The 18,246-nt window shown below is 43.8% G+C and overlaps 2 protein-coding genes across 5 annotated transcripts in view; one reads left to right on the top strand and one right to left on the bottom strand.

Annotated features, from left to right (window-relative positions):
• Window positions 1–8,419, bottom strand: part of SENP2 (SUMO specific peptidase 2) — a 19,711-nt gene extending 11,292 nt beyond the window's left edge. For 3 of the 4 annotated variants that reach the window (XM_088669739.1, XM_088669742.1, XM_088669741.1), the window contains exons 1-6: window positions 7,570–8,137; window positions 5,968–6,023; window positions 4,340–4,449; window positions 2,425–2,500; window positions 1,241–1,322; window positions 955–1,115 (exon numbers count right to left, since the gene is read on the bottom strand). In XM_088669739.1, coding sequence (XP_088525865.1) covers window positions 955–1,115; window positions 1,241–1,322; window positions 2,425–2,500; window positions 4,340–4,449; window positions 5,968–6,023; window positions 7,570–7,679 — 595 coding nt within the window. In that variant the 5' untranslated portion in view covers window positions 7,680–8,137. Of the gene's footprint in view, window positions 1–954; window positions 1,116–1,240; window positions 1,323–2,424; window positions 2,501–4,339; window positions 4,450–5,967; window positions 6,024–7,569 lie in introns of all 4 variants that reach the window. The other variant, XM_088669740.1, reaches the window with a different exon arrangement.
• Window positions 8,254–18,246, top strand: TMEM41A (transmembrane protein 41A). Its single transcript, XM_035132509.3, has 5 exons — window positions 8,254–8,534; window positions 11,723–11,876; window positions 12,895–13,056; window positions 15,163–15,301; window positions 16,110–18,246. The coding sequence occupies exons 1-5, from the start codon at window positions 8,254–8,256 to the stop codon at window positions 16,331–16,333; spliced, it is 960 nt and encodes a 319-aa protein (XP_034988400.3). The 3' UTR covers window positions 16,334–18,246.

Raw genomic sequence — 18,246 nt, 5'->3', positions numbered from 1 at the left:
AACAGAAAGGACAGTTAATATTTTATTAAAAACGGAAGTGTAATGGAGGTGGGGGTGGGGGGGAAGCCCACTGACCAATTTCTGGTGGATGGCCTAGTGCCTGCTCAGATTATTGCAAATAATTATAAGGTAGAGCTTGAGCTGAATCCAGGTCTTAAGCAAGAATGCATACTCCAAATCACTTAACAATTAAGGCATAACTGAGTGTTTAAAAGCTATGGTTTTCCCAGTAGTGATGTATGGAAGTGAGAGTTGGACCATAAAGAAGGCTGATCGCCGAAGAATTGATGCTTTTGAATTATGGTGCTGGAGGAGACTCTTGAGAGTCCCATGGACTGCAAGAAGATCAAACCTATCCATTCTTAAGGAAATCAGCCCTGAGTGCTCCCTGGAAGGACGGATCGTGAAGCTGAGGCTCCAATACTTTGGCCACCTCATGAGAAGAGAAGAATCCTTGGAAAAGACCCTGATGTTGGGAAAGATTGAGGGCACTAGGAGAAGGGGACGACAGAGGACAAGATGGTTGGACAGTGTTCTCGAAGCTACGAACATGAGTTTGACCAAACTGCGGGAGGCAGTGGAAGACAGGAGTGTCTGGCGTGCTATGGTCCATGGGGTCACGAAGAGTCGGACACGACTAAACGACTAAACAACAACAACGAGTGTTTAAAAAGATAGTGAGTTTGTACTCTTGGCAAGACTCTCTCACAAGAAAAAAGTAACGCATATAAGGTGTCCATGAGAGTTCTAGGGGAAAATTCAGCTACACAAACTGAAATCTCTGCTCTAAGAAAAAAGATGCAATAAAATGTAAAGGATGAAAACATACCATATAACCAGCCTTACTGAATTACACACCACATTTAAATATCTTGTAGCCATTTCTCTATTACAAGGCAATTCTGTACATTACAAGCTTGCTGTGCAGTACAAGTACTATATATGTCAATGGACTTGCCTCTTCCACGGTACAGTGAAGCTTCCTTAGATGTCTTCCAGTCTCTAGAGGGGAAGTTTCTAAGAAATGCTTGTGGGTAGCAATTCTCCATGCTGGCAAGTCCTCTTGAACGGAATTATGGCTTTTCATGCTACTCTTTCTGACACTACACTCATGCCTGGGAGGATGAAAGAAAGCATTACATAATTAAGAATGCTACAAAAACTTACAGGTTCTCATAATTCCAAGTAGTGCATAATAATCAGTGCATATCAAAGCAGATTGAAAGAACAGAAGATTTACCTCAGACAGGTTTTAACTCTGTGACAATCAGTTACCATCTCTTCATTTGGATGCAAACTGGAACTGCAACCAGTTTTTGTATCTATAAAAAAAGAGGAGGAGGATTTACCACAAATAATTCTATAGACAATTGCTGTGCTGATCCCAGAGGATTACCAAACTTCCTTTGGGAGATAGGAACAGAACACTATAGCCTTTTAAGGTTGCTCCTAGAAGCACCTACTCATTCAGGTAGAATAATCTGAAGGCTCCAGCCTGCTGCTTTAGAGACAAGCTGTTATGCCCACACATAAGCATGTCTAATCATACGAAAGTGGGTGTTGTCGAGGGCAGGCAAAAGCCGTCCTCCTTGCAAGCTAATCCAGTAGCAAGGAAGGGCTGGCATCCATTATATGAGACAACAGGTGTGAGTTCCCCCTGCCAGCAAATGACTTGCAAGGAAAGCTCCAACATGCTCAAGCCCTTCAACATAACCAGATCCGCTTACAACAGGAGTGGGGAACCTCTGGCCCAGAAGACGAATCCAACTCTCCAGGCCTCTCTATCAGGCCCTCAAGACCCTTCCAAGACCGCAACCCTCTCAAGCCCTACTTTGCATTCTCCTTTTACCTAGTTAAAATGTGTCCTTGAGCACTGTGATAATGCCTCTTGCTTGCCTGAATGGAGGATGGAGACATATTGTGTGTGCTTCTGTATAAAAACCTCTGACTTTGATGTTGCTGGAATGTAGCCTATTTTACAAACGTAACTGTCACATCTGCCCAACTTTTGCTCTAGCCCTGCTAACCACTGGCAGGTTGCCCCCAGAAGGTTGTCTGACTTACAGGTAACCACATCCACGAGGAAAAGAACAGAAACATAAGAGGACAAATAAGAACCAACTGTACATGCACACACAGGCTGAAAGCAACAACCAAGGCAGACCAACCTAAGATAGTATCATTGCAGGTTATTCCATGCCATACAATAATATCTCAACACTTCCTAACAAGTGAAAAAATAGTTATAAATACTATATATGAAGGGAGTATAACCACTACATGAGAGAACAACAAAAGAGGAAGACAGAGTACATTCTTCAATGCTTTGAGTATTTTTATTCTGTTGCCGCAAAAATTAGGCAAAATGAAATAGTTTGCTCAAGCAATCATACATGAAATATAGCGACAATACACGTCACTTACCCAATTCAAATTTCTGCATCCCAGAGAAAGGTTCCATCTTCTCATCATCTGAATTACCAGATCCATTTGAAATAATCTTGAAGAAAGCATGTTTGTTTGTATAAGTCTTTTTCCAGACATGTCAAATGTACAAAACCCACAGTTCCCTGGACTGCGCCTCCTCCAACACTTTGGGTTAGAACAAACAAACTACTGTACATTAATTACTGCCTTCTAGTCTCTCGATCCCCACATTCTTTTTGCCATTTAAAGCCATCAGTGACCAGGGCACAATCATGCATGCACAAGCCCCAATAATTTCACTCATGTAACTTGAGAAAAATAGCATCAGGCTCAGGTGTGTAAGGCTGCAACTTAATGGGTTGGCAGAATAAGAGGTGTGCTTTTAATACATTTGTAACAAAACTGGATACATGAACACACTGATCTCAGATTAGATACTGTACCTTAAGAAAGAATAAAACAGTAACAGGCACTTACTGTGCAACAATACACTTGGAGATGTATTAGCAACATTTATATTCATCTATGCCATAATGTTAAGAGCCTAGAGTGTGCAGAATTGGGGGTTTTGTTTTGTGATATAAGATGTTGAGTTAATAATTGAATGGTAAGGTGTCAGATCTCCAGAGATCACTTTCACACCTGCTTTTCATTCAGCAGAACCACCAATTCAACCTCTGCCCCCACAATGATTTCTCTTAAACTGGGCAATTAATGAGACTCTTTTTGCCTCAAACCCCTTGGCCGACAATTCTCCAAAAGGGCATCAAGCAAGTTTTACCTAAGAAAAGCCAAGCAGTCCAGGAGTGCATGGGCATTTCTCATGGCCTTCCATTCATACAGCCCTACACTCTCGTCTTAAGGGCCTGCAAGAAGAGTTCTCTCTTAGCCAAGGTCTATTTCTTTATTTCTTATTTGAAGGAACTGGGGTGACGCGAAGAAAATTGTGCAGGGAAAATAAGCTTGTGATGTACAGTGCCAGAGGAAAGCCTATCCCTAAGAATCCTTTCCACTCAAGTGAATTCAATAGTGTTGCCACTCCAGAGAAACAGGGTAGTAGTTCAACAACAACAACAAAGTTTATTTATACCCCGCCCTCCCCGGCCAAGACCGGGCTCAGGGCGGCTAACATCAGGTATAAAAACAATTGATTGAAATACAACTTAAAATGCAGCCTCATTTCAGTAGAAGCCCAGATAAAAAACTGTTTGGGGGAGAAAACGTCAAATCTTCACCAAGGCCAACTATCCAGACTGGTCCTACGTGGGCCAGAAAAAAGCCAGGGAAGTGAAGAGGATGCCTTCACCCCGGTATGGTTCCCCTTTATCACACACGCAGCCCAACAAGATAATGACAAAAAATTACCGCCAGCATACAAATCAGTATGGCTAACCTGACCCAAAACACCCATCCACCCCACTCACACATGAAAACAAAGACCATCATAGCAAATCACAAATGAACAACCACACCCGTGGCCAACCCCAATCTCTCTCACCACCAAAAGAACACAAGCGAATAAAGGAGAGCCTACACAAACAAAGCTGACATCAAGCCCTACATATATTAAGCTAAAGAGAAACATCGCCACCTAATCCCACCCCCATCAACCCTCCCACCCCCTATCTACCTCGTTTTCCCTCTTTCTTCTTAGTGTCTTAACAAATGAAACTGATTTGCAAAAATTATACATGTAAAAATATGAGAAACACTGCACACACCTTTGTAATTCAAGAAATATTTAATAAAAAATACTTTTTTAAAAAAGCCAGAGAAGTCCCCAAATAGGGGTTCCATCACAGTAGGAAAAAGAAAGAGGGGGGGGGATCAGGCTGATTCCAAGCCAAATGGATCTAATTTGGATTGAATGTGCATATCAATCTGTAAGTCTCTTCTCAGAATGCATACACACCTCGTCTGTAGTTTCTGCATGCCAATCTCCAGTCTGAAAATACTTTGTTGTCAGATGGGATGGTAGTTTAATTAGAGAGGCAATCCCCTGATGCAGTGTTTCAAAAATACCTAGGAAAAATTAAGCAGACAAAAGGGAGGCATCTCATGAATCTCATGTAGTACAAAGTAGCATCGTAGTCATAAGGTGAAAACACCAAAGAACCCTTCCCATGGACTAATGCTAAAGGCTAGCATTAGCATTAGAAGCCCAAGAGGTACCAGAGAATACATTCACACATGGCAATATGTATATTTATGGAAACAAGTGATCTTGTCATCCTTTTGCTCTAACCAGAAGATGAACTGGAGCAAAAATGGCATAAGGTAGATACAAGATTCTTAAAAATGTATCCTAATAAAACCAAGACTTCAAGGTCTGGGACACTTTTTGTTTTCTATAAGCAGATGTCAGTCAGAGTTCCCAAGGCTATTCTGGCTCAGTGGTCAATGGTAATACTGGTTTGGGTTATTAAATGTCAGACGGAGGAGTATCTAAAGGGATTGCTACCATTCTACATGCCTTTTCTGTGGTGGCTTCTTGTCTGTGGAATGTTCTCCCCAGAGAGGCTTGCCTGGTGCCATCATTACATGTCTTTAGGCACCAAGTGAATAAAATCCTCTGGCTGGCCATTAAATAATCTATGGACTGTTAAATGGGGGTAGGGCTATTATTATGATTATTTTATTATTATATTGCATATTACCTTTTAATTATTAAGCTCCATAAATTATGTTATTAATATTATGCACCACCCTGGGATCTTTGGATAAAGGATGCTATATAAATCAAATAAATAAATAAATTCTGTTATAAATTATAGTGGCACGGCAGCTTTCTGAAATTATTTCCTCATAGAGCATCAAAATGGGTGAATGAAACCCAATTTGATGGATGAAGCAAACTAAGTGAAACAAAATGCACTACAAAATTGAATGTAGTCATTGGCTGAGGCTACTTACTGTCACAAAGCCCTTCATGTTTGGGTTCAGTAGACCTTTACATGGTTTCAGAACTGGGTTGGCTTCCCTGGGACTCCAAGAATTGCAAGTCCAATTTGCAGGATGTCCCTATGCTCTTATCCAGAGAAAGAGAGATTTCACCTAATTTGGTGACTCTCCTTTCTTGGTCTGAACAGAGACACATTCCTGGCTAGCCCTTCCAATATGAGGTTTCTGAATTGGCACCTTACTCTTTCTGTACTGTTTTCTAGTGCTCTGGCAATTTTCCAACTAAAGCCCCCTCTTCTATGCCTCTGCTGGATAGGTATGGCAATACAAAAATGCCCTTGCATTTATTGATTTATAAACAATATTTGAATAAATTTGTGTCATGCCCTGACCAAGTCTTAAAAGCACTAACTTTCCATGTTTACATAATGTTGGCTTTTTCACTTGCAGTAAAGAATGAGTTATGGCCATTTGAGGCAGCTGGGAAATCTCTGTGGGAGGGCAGGGAAAGAAAAATATTTTAAGATCCACATAATTATATTGCAGTAATGACATGGAGTTGTCAAAAACAAATATACGAGTCGGTACACGCAAAAGCCAAAGAGCTTAAAATATGGGAAGTGATATAACAGGTATTACCAAGTTTCTGCCTTTTTGCTTGCTTCTCATCGGGGTCTTCAACATGGCACCAAGTACTGTGGAGGAAATAGATAAAACTTTTAAGGAAACGAGGCATTCAATGCAAAGCTGAGTTACTTGTTGCCAAGAGACCCATGTTTTCAGCTGCTGCAGATGTCACTTTGTTTTTGACCATCAAATAGTTGATCACATATCTGCAAGCTAAATTCCCCCCCTTTGAGAGCACTATACATCAATAAATAGGATGATGCTTTATCTGCAACATTTCCGTGCCATTTTGTATCCCTGTGGCAAAAGCAGTGAGTAGGGCTGTGCACTGAAAACAAGATCTGGTTCAGATCCACTTTGGCACTTCAGAAAGCAGAATGGTTCAGCATGGGCCACTTTGGAGGGCACTTGCTTCATCTCATGCTTGAATCAGAAACTTACTCTGAAAAATCTGAAGCTTCATGTCTGCTCACAGACTATAATTGGGAAAGTTATAACTTGTTTCCTTTTTAACTTTGGTTCCTATTTTCCTTCTGAAAGAATGAAGCCTGCCATTGTTATTCTTACAAACAACGAAGATATGCTTTAGTAAAGCCATAGCACAGGGTCCCCAAACTACGGCTTGGGAGCCAATCGCCTTCTAAATCTGGCCCACGGACATTCTGGAAATCAGCATGTTTTTACTTGAGTAGAATGTGTCCTTTTATTTAAAATGCATTTCTGGGTTATTTGTGGGGCATAGGAATTTGTTCATATTTTTTTCCAAATATAGTCCGGCCCCCCACAAGGCCTGAGGGACAGTGAACCGGCCCCCTGCTGAAAAAGTTTGCTGACCCCTGCCATAGCAAGTAACCACATCCACATTCCTAACAGCAATAAAAGCATACTGGTCTACCTAGAACCAATGTCTGTCTCTTAAATACAGCTTGGTGTCTTAAGCATTATTAGCAAGGATGTGTATGCAGCACAAACAATTTTGAAAGTTTGTAAAAACAAACAAACAAACAAAGCGTATAAGTAAAATTTTGCTAAAGTTGAAGATAGATTTTCTGAAGTTGCAGCTATTCATCTAGCTTCCAGACTAGAAAGGAAAACTATTAAACCAGAAATATCTGCAGCTCTCTTCTTTGGCATCTTTACCTTAATACAATAATATGCAGATTCTAACAAGCCTGTGTTGCCAATACACCAAATCACACACACCATTGTGTACACACCATACTTTTAAAGCACATTCCCCCTCCCCATAAATTGTGGGAATTCTAATCTGTTAAAAGTGCTACAATTGTAGCTCCATGGGGTAAAGTTCCGGGATTTTTTTTAAGGGGGGAGGGGGCGTGCTTTAAACGTGCGAAGCGCTTGCAACCAAAGCCCCGCTGAACACACAGTCCGGCATTATTGCCAACTCGGAGAGGCGGCCTGGCTCGAGGCATGAGACCTTTGAGGCTCGCTCATTCAGCTCTGAGAACGAAGAAGGCCACGCAGCTCCATGCCGGGAAGGGGAGAGCAAGAGGCAAGCAAGAAGGCATGTCCAGTGGCTGCCACAACCGGCCCACCCTGAGGCTAACCAGACCCTCCCCTCGGGGCCCTGGCTCCAGCTAAACCCCCTCTGACCTGGGGTAGCGCCTTTTCCGCGGCCGAGGGAGCGAAGGCTCCGCGTCGCGGCGATAAGGGGGAGAAGGGAGCAGCCAGGAGCGCAGCGCCTCGGAGAGCCATTTGTACATAGGCCTCAGCCACAGCGGCCGGCCCGGAATTGCGTCACTTTCCCGCGACCGGCGCGCAGTCAGTGACGAAGATTTTACGAAGGGAGGCTGTTTATATACTGTGTACTGTATATCTATATTTCGAAACTTTTCTCTTCACCTGCCGTCTGCTCAATATAAGACTAAAAGAAAACAAAGTGTGCGCTTCATATGCATGGTCATAGTATTCTCTCACTTTGGGCCGAGCTCCATGTCTGCAGTCCTGCTCCTCGCGCACCAGTCAGGCGTCTTTCCATCTGGGTCTCTACTGCCTGACGGGCGGGTGGAGCGGGAGACCCTATTTTATACCACGCGGGTGCGGAGAACATGGGCGTGGGGCCCACAGAGCCAGTAAACGCGAAGAACGCGCACTTTTTCGCAGGCTTTATTGATCCCTTTGACTTCCCCACCCTGGTTCCCCTCCACTTATTTGGCTGCCTTTAACTCCCGTCAGCCTTCACCATTGACCGTCCTGGCTGGGGCTGATGGGAGTTGAAGTCCAACAGGAACCCGGAGCCGAAGGGTAGAGCGACGCCCCATAGACTCGGAGGCCGGGATGGCGGGCGGTCATTTTCACAGGAAGTTCCGGCTGTGCGTCGCCACGTCCATCCTTTTCCGTTTGTGTGAGGGACGGGGCGCAGCGTCACGCGAGGGCAGGTCCCGGAGTTCTCCGCGCGGCGCCTTCCGTTCCTCTTTGTTTTCCGTTCCTCCTGGCGGCCGTTGTGAATGCTCCGCAATGCGCTCCCTCGGAGGGTTCTTGCTGGTCCTGGGGGCGGCCACGGCGGCCCTTTACTTGCTGTCGGTGCGGCTGCCCGGAGAGCCGCGCGCGGGGAGCGGGTGAGTGGGACTCTTCCTCGGGGGGTTTCGAGGCGGTTGTGGCTTGGCAGGGGCCCCGCTCGTGGAGCTGGGATGCTGCGCTCTTCCTAGGGAGGCTGCGTGCGGGGAGGAGGAGGAGAAGCGAGCCTCGGCTTCATTAATGCCTCAGCGGCTTCTTCTCTGTTCGGGATTGTTGACTTGCACTCACTTGCCCCAAGCGGAGAAGGTCCTGGGTTTTTGCTGAGGGCGCCTGCGATTGTGATTGACAGCGAGCCTAAAAATACATCGCCGTCGAAATCCGATGCTACCCTTCGCGTGTGCGGTGCTCGGAAATGTGCTGCTGCATGCTGTGAACTAAGTTTAGGTGTGTAGGAAGTTGTTATGAAACAGCCTCGAGATGTTCAAGTAGTCTCGGGTACCCGTTGAGCTGATGTGAGTTGATGCCCCCTTTCATCATACATTTAAAGCACGTACACACTAATAATCCTGGGAACTGTAGTTTGCTCCTCAGGTACTGCAAATCCCAGCACCCTTAACAAACTGCAGTTCCCAGGATTATGGTTTTTTTCTAATGGGGGGGGAGGGATGTGCTTTAATTGTGCTTTAAATGTATGGTATGTGTACACAGCTGTAAGTAATGACTTGTGGACTTTGGAAGGCACTGTCCTCTTATTCCAAAATTGCTGACTGATTGATTGATTGTAACAAGCAGTGGTGCAGTCGGACGGTCATTTGGACTCTAGACTTAATGTTGTAACTGGAGGCTCTTCAGATGGTAGTGTGTGTTGTGACACATACTTCAGAATCTAGCACCACTGAGCATAAGCTGTGTTTCGGTTTTGTTTTTGATGCTGTTTCAAGAATGCTCGTCCCACAATAAATCTGTTAGTCTCTAAGGTATCACAACATGTTCGAATTTATTCAGTAACATACAGTACTTCTCTTCATGCCTTGGTGCATATTTCAAATGACTTCTTGCTGCAAGTTCTTGGTGAACTTGCAGTGGCAAGCTCAGCCACAGAATGCATTTAATAAAGAGCACTCCACACTTCAGATGCCTTGCTTCAGGCAACATCTTGCTATCTAAAAGTCTAAAATGAAGAGTTGTAGAGGTCTTAAAGCAGAAAGGCTTGGGTCTTTCCAGAACAACAAATATAGCTTAGTGAGAATTGAATGATCCTTATGACTGACCTCTGTCAGTAGTTTTTAGGGGATCAGCTTCTCATTGTAGAGAATATCACTGATTTTTCCCTCATTTCCTTTTTACTTTAGGTTATACACATATCAGGAATTTGAATAGCTGTTAAGTTTTAAACAGTTGTAAAACCAGCGGCCTGTCTTTGCCACAAAATCAAAGCTAAGCAGTAGCCCACCATACACCACAGGTACCAGAATTCACTGCAATTCTTTTCTGCAATTCCTAACTCAGCAAGTATCTTGTAGTAATTAAGGCTGTATTTTTAAAAATGTAATCAACTGTTTGCTTCAGCAAAATATGTTGAAATTTGAACATGATTGTTTTCCAATTTGAATTTTCATGAGCAACTAGTGATATGCAGAACTGATACATTTCACAGACTGACAAATCCTGAGCACTGTGGGAAAAAATACAGCCTAAATTATAACTCTCCTTCTGTTTTAGATTTCATTTAAGAAGGATTCTAACTTTGAATTGCTGCCTCTGATGAATCTCACCAATGTATGCTGTACAGTACTAACAATTTAATACGTGGCTTGCTTTCTTAATTGTCCAAAGTAGCACCTTCCTTGCTTTGCTGAAATGTTGCACTTTATGTTCTGTGTTAGCATTAGGCCACATAGTAAAGATACTATTCTTGTTTCTGCTTGAAAAGTTAATTGCTGAGTTCTTGTTGAAACCAAGCAATGAATGAATGAATGGCATGAATAACTGTGTGGTCACAGTTTAAGAGAAGGGCATACTGTTAATGCCAGAGCTATGGCTGATTGCATGGACCTGAAGTATGTTTACAGCCTACTAGATTCTTGAATTGCAGTAAAGTTGTGAGGTAGAGAAATTTATTAGGCTGACCTGCAGACAAGGATTTAGTTCTTAGAACAAAGGAAGAAGAAGAAAAGGAGCAAGGTGATTACTATCAAAGGGGAACCATATGTTAGTATTCATGTTAGAAGCATGCACAAAGACAGACTTCAGTTAAAATACAGATCAAAAGTTCAACATTTATTGTTTTATAATTTCTTATCTTTCTCCTGATTTTCCACCAGCATGAGCAAGCACAGTATACTTTCAATATGTTTATTGCTGCTTGTTTCCAACACGCACTCCATTGTCCTATCTCTGAAAGACTGAGGATGGATGACTGGATGTATCTGATTCTCTATCCCTTCAGGAGTATAGAGGCTTACCTAGAAGCCAACAGGAACTGACCCCACTGACCAGTGTCCCTCGTGGAGTTTTAAACTGGCCCAAATGACTCTTTTTGAGTGATGGAAACAATGGGCCTCTGTTCCTGCCTAGTAGATCTTCTCTTGGGGAAGGCATTCCTTTGTACATTTTCTTACAAACTGAAGCCACAGTTTCCTGATGCCTCCTAATTCTTAATTCCCTCTTCCTGTAAACACACACACACACACACACCTGTGCCTACACAGTTGTGTGGTTGAATTGTTATTTTACTGCATTCATAGTGTGCATGTGTTCTGATGAGCGCTGATTTATGCTATTATTCTTGCTGACTATCTCAGGCATATCCAGCTACTGTATAGGTTTGTTGTTCTTGCCTGGTTGGCATAACACTGTACTGTAGGCTATAGTATTCTGTAACTGCCTGCTGACCAGTTCCTCCCTCTTCTCCCATCTTAATGGAGCTTATGATATTTTATAATATTCACAGTCTTATGTAGATTTAAGTGGTACAGAAATCGAATTTGTAATTTCCAAAAGAAGTTGGCAACCTGAGACCTGACGTGGCAGTTCCCTTACCACATTCCAGACGATCAGGCACATGTAGCAAGAAAGCATAGTGCTGTTGCAACTTGGATACTTAACTTTTTAAATTGTCCTACAAAAGCACATGTTGCAATTAATCTGTTAATATTTAAGATGACATGGTACTTCTTGCTTCATTCCCCTTATTTCATAATTTTCCATGCATTTGTCCATAGAATGAAAACACCTTCATTGGCAGTGTATGTTCACAACTGAACTGCTTATCCTCTTTGTTTATCAGGTCACTAAAGTTTCCTTCAGACCTAGAGGAACTGCAAAAGCTTGCAGAGTTTCTACGGTACTACAATAGAGAACACCATACTTATGTGCTGCTACTGTTCTGCAGTGCCTACCTATACAAACAGTGCTTCGCCATACCTGGCTCCAGTTTTCTGGTATGTATAATACTTGCAAAGCTCCAAGATTTTGGCTTTGCAGCATGCTGCTGAAAACCCATCTGGTCCTTTCCCCCACTTTCAGTGCCTTTGGAAGACTTGCCTAATAACTCCTGGAATGCCACTCACCCATACATTATTCAGCTAGAAGCTAGATTACACTCTTCCTAGGGCCTGGGCTACTCCATTCACATACATATCATGTTGAATTCTATATTTGTGGAAATTCCCTTAGACCACCCACAGCAGAATCCACTGAGAGCAGGCTTCGTCAACCTCAGCCCTCCAGATGTTTTGAGACTATAATTCCCATCATCCCTGCCCACTGGTCCTGCTAGCTAGGGATCATGGGAGTTGTAGCCAAAAATATCTGGCGGGCCGAGTTTGAGGAAACCTGACTGAGAGTGTTATACACTCTTCGGAAGAAATTGTCAGAGTTGAACATGCATTATTAATGCCTAAACTTTCCAAGAACTAAGATTGTCCTCATGAATAACTGATTTTAAAACTAAGCTCAATAACCATCCATGAATGTCCCACCATTCTCTGGCTTATTGCTCAAATACCAACTTCAGTGAAAAAATGATTAGTTAGTGAGAGGAGGCAGAAAACAAAAAAATTATAATCATATGGTGTCAATTTCCTTAATTTGACTTCCAGAATTCAATAAATGTGCACCATGTGTTTACAAAGTTATCTATTGATGGTCACAGCTTTATCCTCACCAGACCAGTTTGTAGACCAGTTCCTGATGGGCAGGTCTACAAATGGGTTTTAGTTAAGAAAGCTAAGTAGCACCTCCACCTACTGTGTATCTAGCTTCCAGTTGCCAGGGAGGTAGCATAAATATTTTGCCTTTCTGCTCTGTGGACTTCCTGGCTAGAAACACAGTGCCGGACTACAAAGACCATTGGTCTGATCTAACAGAGCTGCTCTTGTTTCTATGGTTCATAGAGTCCTTCATGCTTTCCCCACAGTTTATTATGGACTGGATCACTGTCTAGTTTTGCTCTAACAGAACATCCTTGCTGGGGCTCTCTTTGGACCATGGATGGGACTCCTGTTGTGTTCTGCCTTGACATCTGTGGGTGCCACTTGCTGCTATGGGCTGTCCAATGTGTTTGGGAAAAAAATTGTCACCTACTATTTTCCTGATAAGGTGGCCATGCTTCAAAGGAAGGTAAGTCCCAAACCCCTATAAGATTTTAGTCAATGCTTTGTGACTGGGTAGTGCATTATCATAGAGTTGGAAGGGACCCTGAGGATCATCTAGTCCAACCCCCTGCAATGCAGGAATATGCAGCTGTCCCATATGGGGATTGAACCTGCAACCTTGACTTTATCAGCAGCATGCTCTAACCAACTGAGCTATTCATTATCAAGTCTAGCTGTCAAGAATCTGCAGCCAGTATGTTACAATACAATAGCTGGAATTAACAGAAAACTCTTCCAATGAACTGTATAATTTATAGCTCTTGCAATATCATAATTGCATATAGAAGGGAATTCCAAGGCTAGATTCACCCTCCTATGTAGGCCTAAATACTGAAAGAAAAAAGGGTTTGCAGCAACCCTCTAGACCAGGCATCCCCAAACCTCGGCCCTCCATATGTTTTGGACTACAATTCCGATCATCCCTGACCACTGGTCCTCTTAGCTAGGAATCATGGGAGTTGTAGGCCAAAACATCTGGAGGGCCGCAGTTTGGGGATGCCTGCTCTAGACCATGGGTAGGCAAACCAGGAGCCAGAGCCGGCCCAATCACCTTCTAAATCTGGCCCGCGGACGGTCTGGGAATCAGCGTGTTTTTACATGAGTAGAATTTGTCCTTTTATTTAAAACTAGTGTATTTCAGCCCGTTCAGTAAACGGGCGCTAGCCGGGCGGGAACAGAGGGGAAGCCCTGAGGAGAAGGAAGAGGCCTCTGCTGCTGGCTCCCGCAGCGCGGCTGCTGGCAACAACAGAGAGCGCTGCAGCGCCGGCGGCCCCGCCAGGAAGCCCGGAGCGGAAGCAGCCGTGCTCTCTCCCAGCTCCTGCCGAGCTCCCAAGGAGCGCGGCAGTGTCGGCGGTGCACCTGGCGACCGCGGGATGGAGGGAGGGCGAGGGCAGGTGCCTAGGAGGGCGGCCGCTGGCAGCAACAGAGAGCACCGCAGCGCCGGCGGCCCCGCCAGCAAGTCCGGGGCGGAAGCAGCCACGCTCCCTTCCAGCTCCTGCCGGAGCTCGGCAGAAGCTGGGAGGGAGCACGGCTGCTTCCGCCCCGGGCTTGCTGGCGGGGCGATGGCGCTGCGGCGCTCTCTGATGTTGCCAGCGGCCGCGCTTCATTGAAGGCATGTCCCGCGGCCGCCAGGCGTGCCGCCGCCGCGATCCTTAGCGATCCTTGGTGGGGGAAGCATGCAGTCGGTGGGAGGAGGAAGAAGAGGAGGACGGGGGAAGTATGGAGGATGGGGGGAGGGAGGGAGGACTGCAGTCCCCAAGGCTCCGTTCGCAACCAGGCCCTTTTGTAGGAAGCGGACGTCCCCCTCCACACGCTTCCGCGGCTTTCAGCGCTCTCTCTGCCCTCTCATGAAAGGTAGCCCTGAGGGCTGGGAAGGGAGGGAGAAGCTCGAGCGGATCCGGCCGCCGCCTGCACCTGAGCCGGGTGGCAATGCGAGAGGGGAGTGTGAGGGCGAGCGGCGGTTGGCAGAGGGGGGGGGGGAGAGCGTGTGTGTGTGTGTCCTGTCTCTCCGTCCAATCCCTGTGTCCCTGGGGTACATGCGCAGTAACCCAGGGACACACGGGACAACTTGGACGCAGGGACACTTGCACTTTATTATATAGGATGCATCTCTGGGTTATTTGTAAACTGGCCCCCTGCTGAAAAAGTTTGCTGACCCCTGCTCTAGACCAGTTGTAGTCAACCTTTTTTTTACCTACCGCCCACTAATGCATCTTTCTTGATGGTAAAATTTCCTTACCGTCCACCAGTGCTCGATGGAAGGAAGATTCAGCTTGTGCCATAGAACCCCCTACCGCCCACCTAGAATCCTGAAACGCCCACTAGCAGGCGGTAGGGACCAGGTTGACAACCCCTGCTCTAGACTCAAGATATTATTCTCTACCCTTTTTATTATGCCAGTATAGAATGGTTATATAATTTATTCATTAAACCAGGTTTGTTGGTGGTAATATCAGCTCGCGTGCCTTGAATACAAGCTAATATTTGTATTACAAAATTTGTGTATGTATGCGTTTGTGTAAACACACACACACAGTTTGACCAGATCTTGTTTCTTTTTTGTCTATGGCAGGTGGAAGAGAACAGAAATTCCTTATTTTTTTTCTTGTTGTTTCTGAGGCTGTTTCCCATGACTCCAAACTGGTTTCTGAATCTCACATCTCCAATCCTGAACATCCCCGTTACTCAGTTCTTCTTCTCTGTATTCATAGGTAAGATTAAAAGCACTCAATTTGTCTTAGTACCACCTAATATATTCTCCTCCCTCTTTTCCATTTTAAATGGCAGTGCATGCTTGCTCACTCCCTACCACTTCCAGCTTACCTTTAATGTGTGGGTGTTCCAATTTGATGGACTATTATCTGGCAATAGTAGAAATTGCAATGTGATTATAATTGGAGGTATTCCCATTTGTCTGGGAACCCTTGAATGGCATTTTAACTAATGTCTGTTGATCATTACAAACCATAGTGCAAAAAATAATAGTTACAGTATTTGATTTTGATTTGTAGAGAGAGAAAAATACTATTTTTAAGGGCTTTTCTATATTTTTTTGTCTCAGGGGGCACTAGGAAAAACTGGTAGAGTTTATAATCCTCCTTAAACACACGCTCCCTTAATGTGAAAATTGATGATGTCCCCAAGGTAACATTAAATTACACCAGTTCTCTGTAAGGAACATAGTGAAAAACGTGCTTCTTATAGAGTAGCTTAAGACAATATTTTGTGTAGTGCAAGCTCTTGCTGGGGGAGGTGACAATTACCCTTTAACTGTGCAGCACGAATCATTTCCCATCCTTCTTGAGCAGTGGAGAATAGATTCTTCAAGATGCTTAGTCCAAATCGCACTTTCTCTCTGCTGACCCTTCTTAGTTTTGTGTACATATTTTTTCTTTATACATTTCCAAATGTGTTCTCCTCAGCATTTGCACATTCAAGCTCTTACCTTATTCACAGGTCCAAGGCAAGTCTGAAAAATGTGAAAGTTTTGCTTATATGAGTATTCTCTTACTTCTGCAGGCCTCATCCCGTATAACTTCATCTGCGTCCAGACTGGTTCAATCCTTTCACAGATCACCTCCCTTGATGCTATTTTCTCCTGGAGTACTCTGTTCAGGATGTTGGCTATTGCCATGGTGGCATTAATTCCTGGGACCTTCATTAAGAAATTCAGTCAGAAGCATCTCAACTTGGACAAAAATAGCCAGAGCGCCTATTTCCTCAATGGGAGAAAGAGTAGCTGAATGGGCTGGGTTAGGGCCAGATATTATAGAAGTCTATTTATGGGAAAGGTGCAATTCCCCCCTCCCCCAACCAGCCCATTTTGTTTTTACTGAACTTTAAAATCCCTGGTGCAGTTGTGGGCATCTCCTTTCAGTAACATATAGACAGAGAACAATTTCTGCTCTTAATGTGTTTTTTTATATAAAAAAAATTAGACTTGCAAAACTCGCTTTTAAAAGGTGCTCACAACTGTTCCAATGTGTTCTGTAACAAGAATGCTGTCACTGGAACAGTTTTATGTCATGTGGTTTTGCTACCACTGACTTAGAGGTTGTAAATGATATCTGCCTAGAAATTTGAGGTTGCTTCCCACATGACAGCAAATTCAGGAAAAGATCACATACAAAGCACCCTTTACTGTTGGCAATCGCAGCGCATTCTATGGGACACATGCTTGACTGGCTGAAATACCAGCACCAACAATTGAATCCTATTATCTTCTCTATTGAGGGAACACATCTTGAGTGATTTTTCCTCCCTCTGCCTGCTTGGGAATCCCAAAGAAGAAAACTAGGTTAATGTAGGCTCAGGGAACTATTGAGGCTTGGAGGACTGACTTATTGCTTTCCTTTCCTTGTAGGCTGGAGAAATGGTGGTAATGAAGTCCACATACTGGCTTTGTTCTCAAAGCCTCAGTATCTTGGTTACTCTGGCAGCAGCAACTATACTTACTGTAAAGGTAGAACGGGTTTAGCAGAATTACATCAGTGCTGTTGCTTTTGCAAATCTAAGAGATCTAGTTAAGGATGAGTAGGGAGGTGAGAGATGCCACTTCTACATCTGCCTTTGTGGGGAGCTACTGAGGTGTAAAGTACTCCTACAATCATGTACTGACTGCTGATGAAATGGAGTATCTTCCACTTTGTTGCAATTCTCCAGCAGAGTATACTATGTAAAATGGCTCCGGGATATCTCTTTGTTCAGGTTTTGTGTCTATTTTAACCTCCCTATCAGTTTTCCTTTGCTTCCTGGAAGACCACATTCTCTGCTTATGCTTTATTTTGTCTTCGTTGAATAATGGACATGGTTGTGTTGCTAGTCCATTAGATAATCCACTGCTTAAGGGCTGAGAAAACTTTATTTGCAAGTGAGGTCATCCTTTTTCCTTTGCTACTTAAGAGTATACAATCAGCCCAGAGATGAAGCCCTATCACTTCATCTCAGTATTCTGCACCCCACCCCCTTAGAAAGTATTTGGTAGTGGTCAACAGCCACTATTACAAAAACCTTTCATCGAGTTACCTTTTTGACAAGGGTCTAATTCTCACTGAAGTTGTAGAATTTGAAGGGACCCCGAGGGTCAACTGTGAAGTTTTAACTGAGCAAAACCACTACTTCAGAATACAGATGAAGATGCGTGCTTTTATGTTCTATACAAAAACAAATAACATCCCTTCATATAGAACACTAGCTGTTGGTAAGGCAGCTAACCTAGAACCCTTTTTTGCTGTTCGATGTGACAATCTGACCACCTCAAGTGTAAGTACTAGGCTAATGTTTCAGGAACTCCTGCATGGATTGTTGGGTTTCTTGTGAAAATTATTAATCTACCATAACTGTGCTGGAAGAGGTGGCTTTGTTAAACACTTTGCTATCCTCCACTAAAGTAACGGTATTATGCTAAACTTGTCAACATTAATGACAAGCTTCTCAGGATGGTATTAGCAGACTCCATGCATGTGGTATGTGCTAGAGAGATCGTAATAAACACTGATGTAACAATTGTAGCAATTTGTAACTGAGACAAGGGGAAAAGAAAAATGTCTACTTCAATTAGTCTGTGCAAAAATTATGTCTTAATCAAGTGCCTTACCTCCTGTGTGTGTGTGTTTACATGGAAACTGTATTATCAGATAAATGTTGGTGAAAACGG

Source organism: Zootoca vivipara, chromosome 5, assembly GCF_965207765.1.
Source record: "Zootoca vivipara chromosome 5, rZooViv2.hap1.1, whole genome shotgun sequence".
In the NCBI taxonomy this organism is placed as follows: Eukaryota; Metazoa; Chordata; class Lepidosauria; order Squamata; family Lacertidae; genus Zootoca; species Zootoca vivipara.
The sequence above is the reverse complement of the archived record's forward strand: the minus strand, read 5'-3'. Positions and strand labels throughout refer to the sequence as shown.